Source organism: Tupaia chinensis, unplaced genomic scaffold (genome assembly GCF_000334495.1).
Source record: "Tupaia chinensis unplaced genomic scaffold, TupChi_1.0 Scaffold000373_1, whole genome shotgun sequence".
Classification (NCBI taxonomy): Eukaryota; Metazoa; Chordata; class Mammalia; order Scandentia; family Tupaiidae; genus Tupaia; species Tupaia belangeri.
Window position 1 is genome coordinate 86,905 of NW_006159870.1, and position 13,003 is coordinate 99,907.

The window sequence follows — 13,003 nt, forward strand, 5'->3', positions numbered from 1 at the left end:
GACAGAAAGCAAGATATCATTCCCCAGGGAGGTTGGCCACGCCATAATCTCTTCTCCTTCATTCTCCTTTTGAGAATTTGGATACATATATATCCGGCCTGAGTTTTAAGCTGCTGGGTCTGGGACTCAAAATGCGGTAGACTATGGGAGTCCAGTGATGTAACCATTACGCCATGTGCTGGTTCCCAGTGTCTTATGATTTTATTGCTGCTACATAATCTTCTAAAAAAAAAAAAAATCACAGCTGCCTCAAAGAAGTTACAGGAGACCAAGAGCATACTAAAAATACTTTATTGCCATTGCTAAATGCATTAAATCTACATTCTAAATGAATTATGCTATATATTGATGAAATACACAGAATATTCATCAAGGTAAAAAATACCACATCAGATGGAAAGATAGTGCACATAAAAATAAAAACGTTCTCAAATACTGTCATAACTTTACAATATACTATATATATTCTACAACCTTTCTATTAAACAAAGGGAGAGACTAATCTTTATACACAGTTTAGAGATTAAATGTCAAGTATTCTCAGAAGGAGAAAATATTAGCATCCTGGAATAATTTTTATTCCTGGCCCATTTTCGGCCCACTGGAAAAAATTGCACTGTTTTTCCTTCCCAAGAGGACACACAAAAAAATTCTTTCCATTATTAGGTCCAATCTTCAACACCGTTCTCATGATGGAGCGTTTGCCATGGTTGCAGAATGGGAAGGACAAATCTGCCCACTGCAGGGGAAAAAAGGTAAGATTATAAAGTTTATTCATAAATTACAAAGATGTAAGGGCTAAGGCTAGGCACACTAGATTACTGCCATTTTTGCTTCACTATTACTAACAGTTTGATGTTGTAAAACAGACATAAGTTGGTAGCTGTTTTTTTTTTTTTTTTGCTATAGGGCGCGTGCGCTCGCCAGACAGACAGAGACATAGAGACAGAAAGCGAGAAATCACCCCCCAGGGGGGATGGTCACACCACAATCCCTTCTCCTCCATTCTCCTCTCGGGATCTTGGGCACTCATGCACACGCGCCCAGCGTGAATTTAAAGCCACCGGGTCCGGGACGTGAACCTCGGTCGACTACGTGGGAGTCCAGTGACATAGCCATTACGCTAACTGCTGGTTCCCAGTAGCTGTTACTCTTAAAACACTTTATATCCAAAAGAAGTAGCTCTCTTACAAATTTGTTTGAATCACACAGAAAAATTCCGTAATTCTGAGCTGCTTTTGTCTAAAGGCATATTTATAAAAGTTACTCCACTTTATTAAGAATAAGTGAAAACTACAAGAATCTGGCTGGAAAGTAATCACTAGTATTCCAGCTATGTTTTAGTTAAACCTGTAGGATCAAAGATTTGTCATGATTCTAATATAAAATTTCCTTAGTCTCTTAGGAAATGAAAGAATCCAGTAAAGACTTACCTGAACTAAATTATTAGGCAGATTCCATTGTATTACTCTTTTTAATTTGGGCCTCAAGAGAACTATGAAACGAACTGTTATATTTTTAGCAATATTCTAAATACTGCTAGTAATATTTTTCCTTTTACATCTATAAAAGCTTCTTGAGGAGAAAAATCTAAAAAATTTAGTATAGCACCACGTTTTACATAGGAGTTGGGATGCTACCCTGGGATATTCCCATGTGGGTAAGCCTCTTGTTACCACCATGCCATTGTCCCACCTCAAAGATAGGAATTTTATCTCTCAATCAACCCAACCAGAAAATTTTTACTATAGTACTGAAACAGGTTAACATATATATTTTGCTATCTACCAGAAAAAGCACAAATCAAAAAAGAAAAAAAAATCTGTCTTTAAACATTAGAATTAAGTTCAGTATGGTGAGATGCTCACACTCTGAGGGAGGCAGACAGTGAGAATGACTCGGGGACTCCACATTCTTGTTTCCAATCTCAACTTTATTTTCATGGACACACACAGAGACTGGAGGGGCATGAGGAATCATCTCTAACAAATTACTCTTGGGTCACCACTTTTTTTGGTCAAGCTTGTGTAGTTGCAGACTCAGAGCATGCACACTGTTTTGTTCATGTACCTCTATCTAATGCCTAAATCAAAGGTTTTGATATAGCACTGAAGTTAGGAAGAGCAAATTCTTATCTTAGGTTTTTACCCATGTAATACTGGCACTTGCTAGACATTTGATTCCTTTTTTTCCTTCCCTGCTCCCTCCTTCTCTTTCTCTCTTCCTTTCTTTCATCTATTTACCTGGCATAATGCTTCATGAATATATATACTCATGATAGAAGAGTATGTGAGAAAGAGATAGGGAGACACAGAGAGAAACATACTTTCTGCAGAGCTCGGTCATGCCACATCCCTTTCTTCCAGTTCTCCAGACCACCAGGATCCTGGGCACATGCACACGTGCATGGAGTGTTTTCAGGTGGATCAGACTGGAGACTGGAACTTTGGGTGGTATGTGGCTTCCAGTTTCACGATCTGGCAAATTACTGCACCACAGAGGCTGGGTCCCCATATCTTTCTGTTTCTGTGAACCAAGGGTAATAATCTACCACTGTGGTTCCTAATAATCGAAAAGCTATTATTTTATTATTATTGTTGTTTATTTTGTGGAAACTTTTTGTGTTTTAAGTTATTCAACAGTCAAGCTTTAGAATGATTGTCAATATGGTTATTTAAAATTTAAAGGTAAGTCTGTAAGAGCATTGTTATTTGTTACATTTCAGTAACAAAAGTATTCAATTACACCATAGTAAGCTTGATAAATCTTACACCTACTTCAAAAAATCCACATTGTGCTTCTTTAGGTAAAGGACAAGCATAAAATTGCCTGCCCTTGTTTTCGCCATCCTTCCTGACAACTCGGAGAACGCAGAGGCGGTTGTGTTTACTGCAGCGAGGACTGCCAGCATTGAAGGTACTAGGACCATCTGTCATATTAATTTGAAGTTCACTGTAATGACAGGTTACAAAATAACTACAGCATAATAGTGCTGAAGGGATCATTCACACCACTTACCCCCACACATTAGATTTCGCGTGTACAAAGAAGTTATATTAAAAAGTGGACCATAGTCGACTTTAGGTAATTATATAAACTATTATCTTTTTAATTCTTTGTTTTCCCAGGTAATTTTAATTTACTACTAAAGCTACCTATGTACCTACAGCACATTATTTAAATTTCTAAAGAATAAAAATGGTTGGATTGGGTATCTAGTACATCAACTTTTTTTTTTTTTTTTTAAATTTCTGATAGTCAGTTCTTCTCTTTACCAGTATTACAGTGTGGCCACCTTCATTTCCTTGAAAATATTCTCAAGTCCAGCTGCTCCCTGGTCCCCAAAAGAACTAGGGTCACAATATGCTCTAATTATTTTCTTTTCAGTAGCAAGCTCTCACCAATGGCTCTGACAAGGCCATAGAGATCACTCTCTCTACTGTCCACTTTAAAGACAATTTTCTGTATTTTTCCTTTGATCAAAGCTTCTATAATAGTCGCAATCATATTCTAGTGAGAAACAGGCTGCCTGGCAGAGCAGAAATATGTATTTTATAAAGCTAGGAGGGAAGTTTTATTCTCCCCCACAATTAGAATCAAGAGTACTTGGAGGTCATTCCTGCGTACAATACAAATGCCTAAAGCTGACCTAGTACTATAGCTGAAGAGCAGAGTTTTCTCTTTGAAAAAAAGTTTCATCATTATTTTTAATTTTCTATATTTTGCATATTTTAATAACGCCTTTAAACATTAGTCTTTAATAGACTAGTTGAAGAAAGTGTTCACGGCAATTAAAACCTGAAGTCCCTCCCCTTAAAATGCTTATTTAAAAAATATAAATAAACAGTTCATCCTTTATCATTTTTGTAAATTTTAAAAGAATAAAATATCATTCTAAAATAATTTTTGAAAATACTTAGAAATCAAAGTCATTTTCCTTTGCTTCTTAAATTGCATTTATCACATACTTCTATATGATGCCTCAGGACATCATATCTAATTGAAATGCTCAGACAATATGATCTTTTATTTGCTGTGAAATTGGTATAAACTTGTTTATAAAACAAATGCTTTAAAATACAATCCTTTAAAAAATGTTTGGTAGAGGGTGGCAGTTAAGGATCCTACACGGTTGATTGCTCAGTTTGAGTCCTGGACGCTGCTGCTTGAAGGACACTCTGGGTGTGTGTGCGCATGTGTGGCCAAAACCCCAAAAGAGAAAAGGAGAAGGGATCTTGGTGTGACCAGCCCCTATGGGGTGGGGGTGAGTGCTTTCTCATCTTCCTTCTTTTTCTTTTGTCTTTCTCTGGTGAGTGCAAGTACCTTTTAGCAAGTAAAACAACAAAAGTTTGAACTGACCACTAGGGACTCAAACACGCCCTTAAATTAGGGCAGTTTTTGAAGCTGTTTGTACAGCAGCAGCCTTTTGTAAAACAAGAGCAGGCAAGAGCTGGGCATATTGTACATTTTCTTAGATATTGCTAAGGAAAGCATTACAAATAAATATTTCAGTGTAATACACAATCAGAAATAGGCAAGCCAAGAGGCAATGAGCTTTTCTTTTCTGCAGCATTTCATTTGACCAACACTCTGCAAAATAGGTGATACTTAAACTTTTAACTCCAAGAGAAGCTAAATATTTGGATAGCTGTAGAGAAGAGATTACAAAATTGAGGCAAGTGGTTCACAACCAGAATTTACTAAAAAAAGTGAATGTTAAGAATATTAATAGAAAGAAAATGAGGCTAACATACGCACACATAAAAAGTTTCACACATTAACCTAAAGATGGTTAGGTTATCTTTGATAATGATTAAATATTTTTTAACCTACTTGCTTCAACATAGAGATCTCCAGGGTTCCACATGCCCAGGGAATTTAGATTCTCTTATAAAAACTTTTCTGGGGAGAAGGGAAATAGGGAATGCAGGGTTAACGTGGAAAAAAAAATGCCCCAATATGTTGCATTTGGTTGATTTCTGTCTTTCATTCCATTTTTTCCTCGGTGTAAAGTTATAGTAACAGACAGTCAAATGCTATCTTATCCTTGGTACTCAAGACTGTGATCCATTGACCAGAGCATTTTCATTACCTTGGAGCTCATTAGAAATACAGAATTATCTGCCCCTGCTCCAAACTACCTACAGAATCAGAATCTGTGTGGTAACAAGAGTCCCAGTAAATCATCTGCACATTACGTTGTGAAGCACTGGGTGAGTTAATAAAACCAAGAAAGACACTGATGCCACCTTTGATCATATCAACTCTAAACAGAACAGTTAATCGTATGATAAAAACACATGATCCAGGATAATGAAATGTTCTGATTAATTGAGGACATCATAGTTCCTTTTTGTTTCAATCATTGTTTCAAAATTTTCTTTTCTATTCTTTTTTATTTTTGGAGAGGTTTTGACCTTACAGAGCATTTGCTTGCCAGAGAGGGGGGGAGGGGGAGTGAGAAATCATGCCCCAGGGGAGATGGCCACATTGTAATCTCTTCTTCTCCATTCTCCTCCTGGGATCTTGGACATGCATGCACACACATCGGGCGTGAATTTTAAGCCACTGGGTGTGGGACTCGAATCGCAGTCAGCTATGTGGGAGCCCAGCAACATAACTGCTACACCGCCTGCTGGCCCCTCTTTTAAAAAACTTTCTAAAAATGTAGCTGAGCACTTTCTCTGGTAAATATAGCATACAGAGTTGTTTAACATATTTTTATATTTAGGAACATTATTTTAAATGTTAATACTGAGTTATAAATGGCCTAATACAATAGAGCAAGGGCTCCAGATACGGTGCACAGGTAGTGTCATTGCTTGGGAAGATGAAGTCACATGGGAAGTACAGGTTTGGTTCCTGGGCCAACCTGAACATGCTGGATGTGCCTGTGAATAAGCCTGGCTAATTGGAAGGCTGGACAGGAGACACAGAAAGGCCCTTTCAAAAAGGCCACTCTCTTGTCTTTCTCTCATATAAAGGAAAAAAAAACATATATATAGATTTATAGATATAGATCAAGGGTTAGTAAACCTTGACAGGTAACACATACTTTAGATTTGTGGGTAGTATGGTTATGATTGCAACTACTCAATTTTGTTTTCTGCAGCACAAAAAGCAGCCATGGAAAATATCTAAACAAAGAGAAATAAAACCATATTTACATAACCAGGTGGAAGGCTGGATTTAGTATTGCTGACTGTCGTTTGCTGATGTTGATACCATTATAACCAAGAACAATGCTTAAGGCATAATAGGTTCTTTCCCCCCCCTTTGGAGAAGTTTTTGCTATAGGGCATATACGCTCCCCAGAAAGACAGAGAGAGAAAGCGAGAAATCACTTCCCCCCACCCCCCAGGAAGGATGGCCATGTCACAATCCCTTCTCCTTCATTCTCCTCTTGGGATCTTGGGCACGCACACACATGTGCCTGGCGTGAGTTTAAGCCACTGGGTCCTGGACTCGAACTGTGGTCAACTATGTGGGAGTCCAGCGACGTAGCCATTCTACCATCTGCTGGTCCCCACAATAGGTTCTTAATAAATGCTTGCTAATTAATAAACAAAATAATTAAAACAAACAGAAATCAGATTAAAAACTATCATTTAAAACAAAGACATTATCAAGCACTGGTTTGTGATGTTAGAGTGAATATTTTTCCAATGATCAATTTATCATGGTTAGTTCTACAAAAGGGTGATTCATTATGATAAAAATATTGTCTAATTTTTTTTAATTAATCAGTCATATGGAATGTAGATATTGTCTAGGAGTACTTTAAGAATTAAAACAAACAAAGAAAAATGACTCATCCTGAATGGTCCCAGGTGGTTCTAAAAGCCTTAGGGACTAAAAATTCCAAAAGATCATCTAGAAACAAGCACAAGGAGCCACTGCTTACCCAGGTGCTTAGAGCAAGATCTACAGCACCTTTCTCAAGGAACATGAGAAATTAACAATTTTATTAGTGTCATTTCACTTTTCCACATGAGTCTGCATCAATCACAAAAATATGGCCCTAAAATTCATGTGTTATTTTTCAAAAAAATTATACAGGATCTTAAAATGTCTCAATGTTTTTGCCTCCAGCTCCCAGCTGGTTCTGCAGGTGAGTACCAACATGCCCAGCTCTTTTTCAGACAGTCTCTCTATGTTGCCCAGTCTAGCCTTGAGCTTATATTCCTACTGCCTCCACTCCCCTGAGTAACTGGGACTACCTGTACACACCACCATGCCCCAGTCTCAGGTTTTACAGAAAATGAAATCCAGGCCTCTCATGCGGTCCCAGCCTACAGAGCCTAGTGTCTTAGTAGAACAAGCTATTGCAGCTGGGTCATGCATGCATGTTTTGAAAATGTATCACTATGTTTTGCTCTATGTTTACAATAATTGTATCAAACACTTAATATTGTTTCTAGTAGTTATTTTGAACTGCTTAAAAATTTATAACCCAGTACCTGGGAAAAATTCATGCATATCTGAAGACCATTTCAAAACCATGTCTCATTAACATAGCATGTACTGTATAGTAATGAGATCAGTAGTTAAAAGAACAAAAATCAAATTAATTACTATATAATTATTTTAAAAACTGGCTATAGATTCTGAGTGGACCACCGGCTTTAATAGCATTATGTTGTGAGCTTCTGCTAGGCATCTTGTCCATAAGATAAACACTGTAGCTGCCAGACAACGAGAAAAATGAAATAAATGACAGTAATTTGCAATTTATTCCTTGTAAAGTAGCTGGGTGCAGAAGGGCTGCTGGGTGAATTTATTTCATCACTTGACATTTATTCTGCTAGTTGATCTTGATTGATTGTGGAGTCTCAGTCCTGGTGTTCTTATATTCAATACATACACATGCTGCAGCATTTCTAAGTAATGCTGTGCACTGTGATTAATCGTATGATCCTATTACTAATGGCTTGTGAAGAAATCATTTAAATTTAAGGTTACATTAATGTTTTCTTAAATCTCTAATTCATTAGTTAAATTGTCTGAGATTTTCTACAAAGCGCTAAGGAAATAAAAATATGCCAAGATATTTCATCTTAGTACAACGAATGCCACAATATTTAAAAATGATCACTTCTACTTCTTTCCACTTAAGCCATAGAACAGAAAGCTGTTCAAGATCATTTTCTCCTACAGGATAGCCTCTCAACTCTGACACTCCTAATTAACTCCTTCATGAACATTCACCATGAGGCATTAATTAGGGTTAAAGTGGAGCTGTAGTATATTTTCATATACTCAGTTAAAGGTTTGGTTCCCAAAGTTTAATTTAAATGTGAATATCACGGACAAAAGGTAAACCAATTATCACAAGTGATAATGTACAAAGTAATTTTTAAAAAATCAGTGAAGGATAAAACACCTGTTTGGGTTGATAGTAAATTTAAACTTAGGATAGAAAACATGAGGAATGCATCTTGTAAACAAAAACTGTCTCGGGATTGTTATGAAGCAAGTTTTAAGGATTACTAGAGGTGGGTCTAGGAGTGTACACCAGGGGGTCCCTTATCCTACCACCCAGAGGTGGGATCTCCCCTCAGCAAAGACATAAGAGGAAAAGCTAAATTCAGAATTCCGCCTAACCTATTCTTTGCTTGTCTCCCCTTGGCAAAAAAAGACATACACAGGAAGATCCTTCGTTCACATGTTATATATTTTTCACTTAAAAATTCTAACTATAAATAAGCACATCCTTTCCAAAGGTGGAGTGGGGAAGTAGCTTGGAAAACTGGAGAAATATCTCTTTCTATTGGAGGTATTTCAGGTTGCCATCGGAAGCCAGATAAAGGGATGAAACAATGTGAAGAAAGGAAGGTCAACAGAAGATTGATTCAGGAGCTGCCAGTGCCCATTAAGGAGAAAGGAATGATACCGTATATTAACATTCCTGTGGCCCTGGCGACAGGAACTGGGGGATCTTCTCCTGGACAGGTAGCTACTGGTCTCATAAAACATATATGGCCTGGTAGTACTTATGAATTGAAATTACAACTTATAATTTGATATACCAAAGAAACAGGAAGGTTCTTTGGGGCTTTTTGGCTGAAATAAAGAACGCCATCCTCCATGGCTGTTTGGAATGCAGCCATACTCTTTAACAGAAAAATCACTAAAGGCTTCTTAGATTGCTCTCTTTAAAATAGAGGACATTAACTAAAAAAATTTTTAAAGAATTATTTAATTTCATCCTTATTATATTTTAATTTGACCACAGAGAGATGAGGATAGGGGGAGAAAGAGAAAGGGGGAGAGAGAGAAAAGTTAAGTGAGAAAGCAAGCCGCCAGGTCTGAGACTTGAACTGTGGTCAACCTTTTAGGAGTTCAGTGCCTTTACCACCATGCCAGCTGCCAGACCATTCACTAAACTTTTATGAATGATAGTTTCCCATTTAGAAGAGCTACTGGAAGGAGATACTTTAAAATGCTAACAATTGTTACTAAATAATAGGTATGATCATGGGTTAAATATTTTTCCAATGTTTTCCAGCTTTTGAGTATTGAACATATATATGGTTAAAGTTAGGGAAAAAATAATGCTTTATAAATGCAGGAAATTGTCTTTCATTTCCTTCCCTTCTTTAACATTATGAGTCAGAGAAGGGAAAAGAGGCAAATTGCTTTAATAGTCTTTGAGTTTGATTTATGTTACCAAAATCAATTCAGCTTCTTTAGCAATGGGTGATTTTTCTGCCTTCTTACAACTTAATGCAAATACCTTAAAGAGTGAGGATAGATGCATCATACCTGTTAGAAAATCCAGGGTTATACCTTTTGAGATCTGGTGATGAGTAATGGGTTGTTTTAAATTTTTTATGTGTGGGACCAAATACTTTAGACTGAGAGCAGACTGCAGGTGATATGTTTACTTTGTTAGATAGTTGAGCTATATAATTTGTTCTCTCCTCGGAGGGGTGCTGTGTATTGTCACTAAAACAAATGTTAGTAGGAGGAGAATTCTGAAATTCCTCATCCAGTATCTGGTTTGGACTTTTTTTTCTTTCTACAGTATTGGACTTATTGCTAAAATCAGTCAAGACAAGTGTTGTAGTTCCAAATGCAGTTTTCCTATTGATCTTCATTTCTGTATGTGGTTTTCCAAAGTTATTACAAGGGTACTTCATTAAGTTGTTAAAGACAGTAGAATTTTCTTCATTCTGGGGTGTTGAATCTAGAAGGAAAGAGAAGTAAATCTGCAATGTTCCTATAAATATAACATATCGACTATTTGAAACATCTTTCTATTTAATTAAAACTTTTAGCCTAATAAATTTATATTCAGAATAATACAATGTTACATTGGACAAGTCATAACTAATCATCTGGCTTAGAAAATAAAACATTTAGCATGCATGATTTCAACGACTTGTATGGATGCAAAGATGGGTTGAATGATGATTTTGATTTTTTTGAGAGGTTTTTGCTATAGGGCGCATGTACTCGCCAGGCAGATTGAGAGAGACAGAAAGACAAAAAGTAAGAAACCACCCTCCAGGGGGGGATGGCCACACCACAATCCCTTCTCCTCCATTCTCCTCTCGGGATCTTGGGCACGCATGCACATGTGCCCGGCGTGAGTTCAAGCCACTGGGTCCGGGACTCAAACCACGGTCGACTACATGGGAGCCCAGCAATATAGCCATTATGCTAACTGCTGATTCCTGAATGATGATTTATATTTACTTCATATTATGCATTTAAAGGGCTATTTGGCTATCAGTTTTTGCTAATACTAGGCAAAGTATTAAAGCAGTGTTAATTTAGAGATGCACTCCCATGTGCCTTTAGATCATCAGTTAGAGACCTTTATCTAGTATCAGGAATGTTCCTGTGAATGACAATTCAAAGTGAAAAACTAAACAAATGAGTAAAGATTAATTATAAAGACAACATCTATGTAATACACTTCATCAAAATACTCTAGGATTTTAGCATCTGTACTATAATTCATAAACTGTAGGTAAGATATATGTCTTTCATACTCAGAAAATTTAACTAGGAAGTAGGTAGTGAGGCATGTAAAGACATTCCAGAATGTTGAAATAACTGTGGAAACCTAAGACTATGGTTTTCTGAGGGTGCTCTCAACTGAATGATATTGCGGGACGGGTGGAAACAGGAAGAACAGTCCCTTCTGCTATTAGAAAAGCTGAGCAAGGGGTGATGCCCACTTTCTGGCCCAGGAAACAAAACACAGTATGACAGCTACCACAATATAGGGGGCTATAAGTCAAGAATGAACTCTCTCATCTCTAATTGAAGAAAGAAATACCACTTTGAGAACACAATAGAAGCCACGTCAGTGAGATGGTTCTTAATCACAGGTTTCCTCTGAGGTTTTACAATCTCTGAACGCATGAAATTGTGAGCCATAAAGAGTTATTTTGAAGGATTTCAATGAAATCAGTACAATTGTCTGGGTAAAGATTTTAATAACAAGGGGTAGGAAGGATAAAGAAGAGAAAAAAATTCAGCATTTTTCTATTCCACCTGCAAAGATATTCTTACAGAAATCCTCCCTTTCAATTTATGAAACACTTGGACTGAATAACAAACTCAAAAGTTGCTGAAATCTGCATAAAACAAAGCTTTATTGAATAATTCATTAGAAACAGTAGAGAACAGATGTGATCATCTCGGTTTTCTGAGATACAAAGGCACGTACTGTTTTAGCAGAAGCATGTTTTCCCTCCCTGTTTAAAAAAAAAAATACTCAACAGAATATTAGCGTGGTTTATAGGCAAAGGCTGGCAATTCCTATAAGCCTCTTTGTAAGGAAGTATTTTTAATTAACTATGAAATATCAAGGCAGAGCAAGATACATACCTGACTTTGTATGAGGGAAGGGTCCTCGATAAATTCACAGAAAGTGAGTTCCATCTGCAACCTCCTGGCCAGTCAGGGAAACTGAGGCAGGGCCTTTCACTGGACCCGACCCCAGCCCAGCTCTCCTAACCTCAGAGACATCCTCCTCCTCCCCCCACCTCCAGAAAGGTAGGTAGGCTGCTTTTTTTCTTCTTTCTTTTGTTAATTTCCTACTTTTCCTCACTCCTTTGGGCAGCCCCTAGCTCTCCAGCAGAGCCCAGTTCCATCTGCAGTCCCCTGGAGAAATTGTGTGCCACCCTTATGCACAGTGTGCTACCTTTTCTTTCTTTCATACTCTTTTTTCTTCCCTCTTATATTGTCAACTTCTCCTCATCCTCCACCCACTCAGAGGGACCAGACAGGTCTAGAATCATAGTTTTCAAATACCCTTGTATTGTGAGGTCTCCTGGGACCCTCCTGGGAGAAACTGCTCTTCAGACATCTGAATAGAAGACTCTCCCTGTGTGGACCAAATTACTAAACACAGTAGAAGAGAGATTCAGCCCACATCAATCCACAACAAAAGGGAATCAAACTAATTCCCAGTGCCAGAAACATTCTCCAAAAAGGTATTCGAAAGTTAATAAAGCACCCAATGGCTAGAAGTAGGGGAGCCTCAGATTTGAAGAAACTATATCTTCATCAAAAGAAAACAACTACTCTCCATCTTTTGAAAAAAAAGAAGAAGCTACCAAAATGTCAAAGAATTCAGAACATTCATAGCGACAAAACTCTATGAGTTGGAACAGAAAAGAGACAATGAACTCCAGGAGATGAGGAAGTCCTTCCATGATTTGAAAGAAGAAATGGACACCATAAAGAAGAATCAGATGGATCTATTAGAGATGAAGCTTGTAATACAGGAAATCAAAAATTCTCTTGAAAGTATTAAAAGCCAATTAGACCATCCTTAAGATCAAATCTCTGACGTAGAATATAAAACCTCTGACCTAGAAAAAATAACAAAAAGATAGAGAAAACAACAAAACAAAATGAATACACAAGAAATACTAGATTCCATTAAATGTCCAAACATCCAAATAATTGGTATCCCAGAAGGTGAAGAAACTAATAAGGACATGGAAAATCTATTCAATAAAATTCTAGCAGAAAACTTTCC

The 13,003-nt window shown here is 37.3% G+C and overlaps 1 protein-coding gene across 2 annotated transcripts in view; it reads right to left on the minus strand.

Annotated features, from left to right (window-relative positions):
- Window positions 1-410: 410 nt before the first annotated feature.
- Window positions 411-13,003, minus strand: part of NEIL3 (nei like DNA glycosylase 3) — a 66,107-nt gene continuing 53,514 nt past the window's right edge. For both annotated transcript variants that reach the window (XM_006153385.3, XM_006153386.3), the window contains exons 8-10: window positions 9,766-10,189; window positions 2,778-2,952; window positions 411-739 (exon numbers count right to left, since the gene is read on the minus strand). In XM_006153385.3, coding sequence (XP_006153447.1) covers window positions 557-739; window positions 2,778-2,952; window positions 9,766-10,189 — 782 coding nt within the window. In that variant the 3' untranslated portion in view covers window positions 411-556. The remainder of the gene's footprint in view (window positions 740-2,777; window positions 2,953-9,765; window positions 10,190-13,003) is intronic.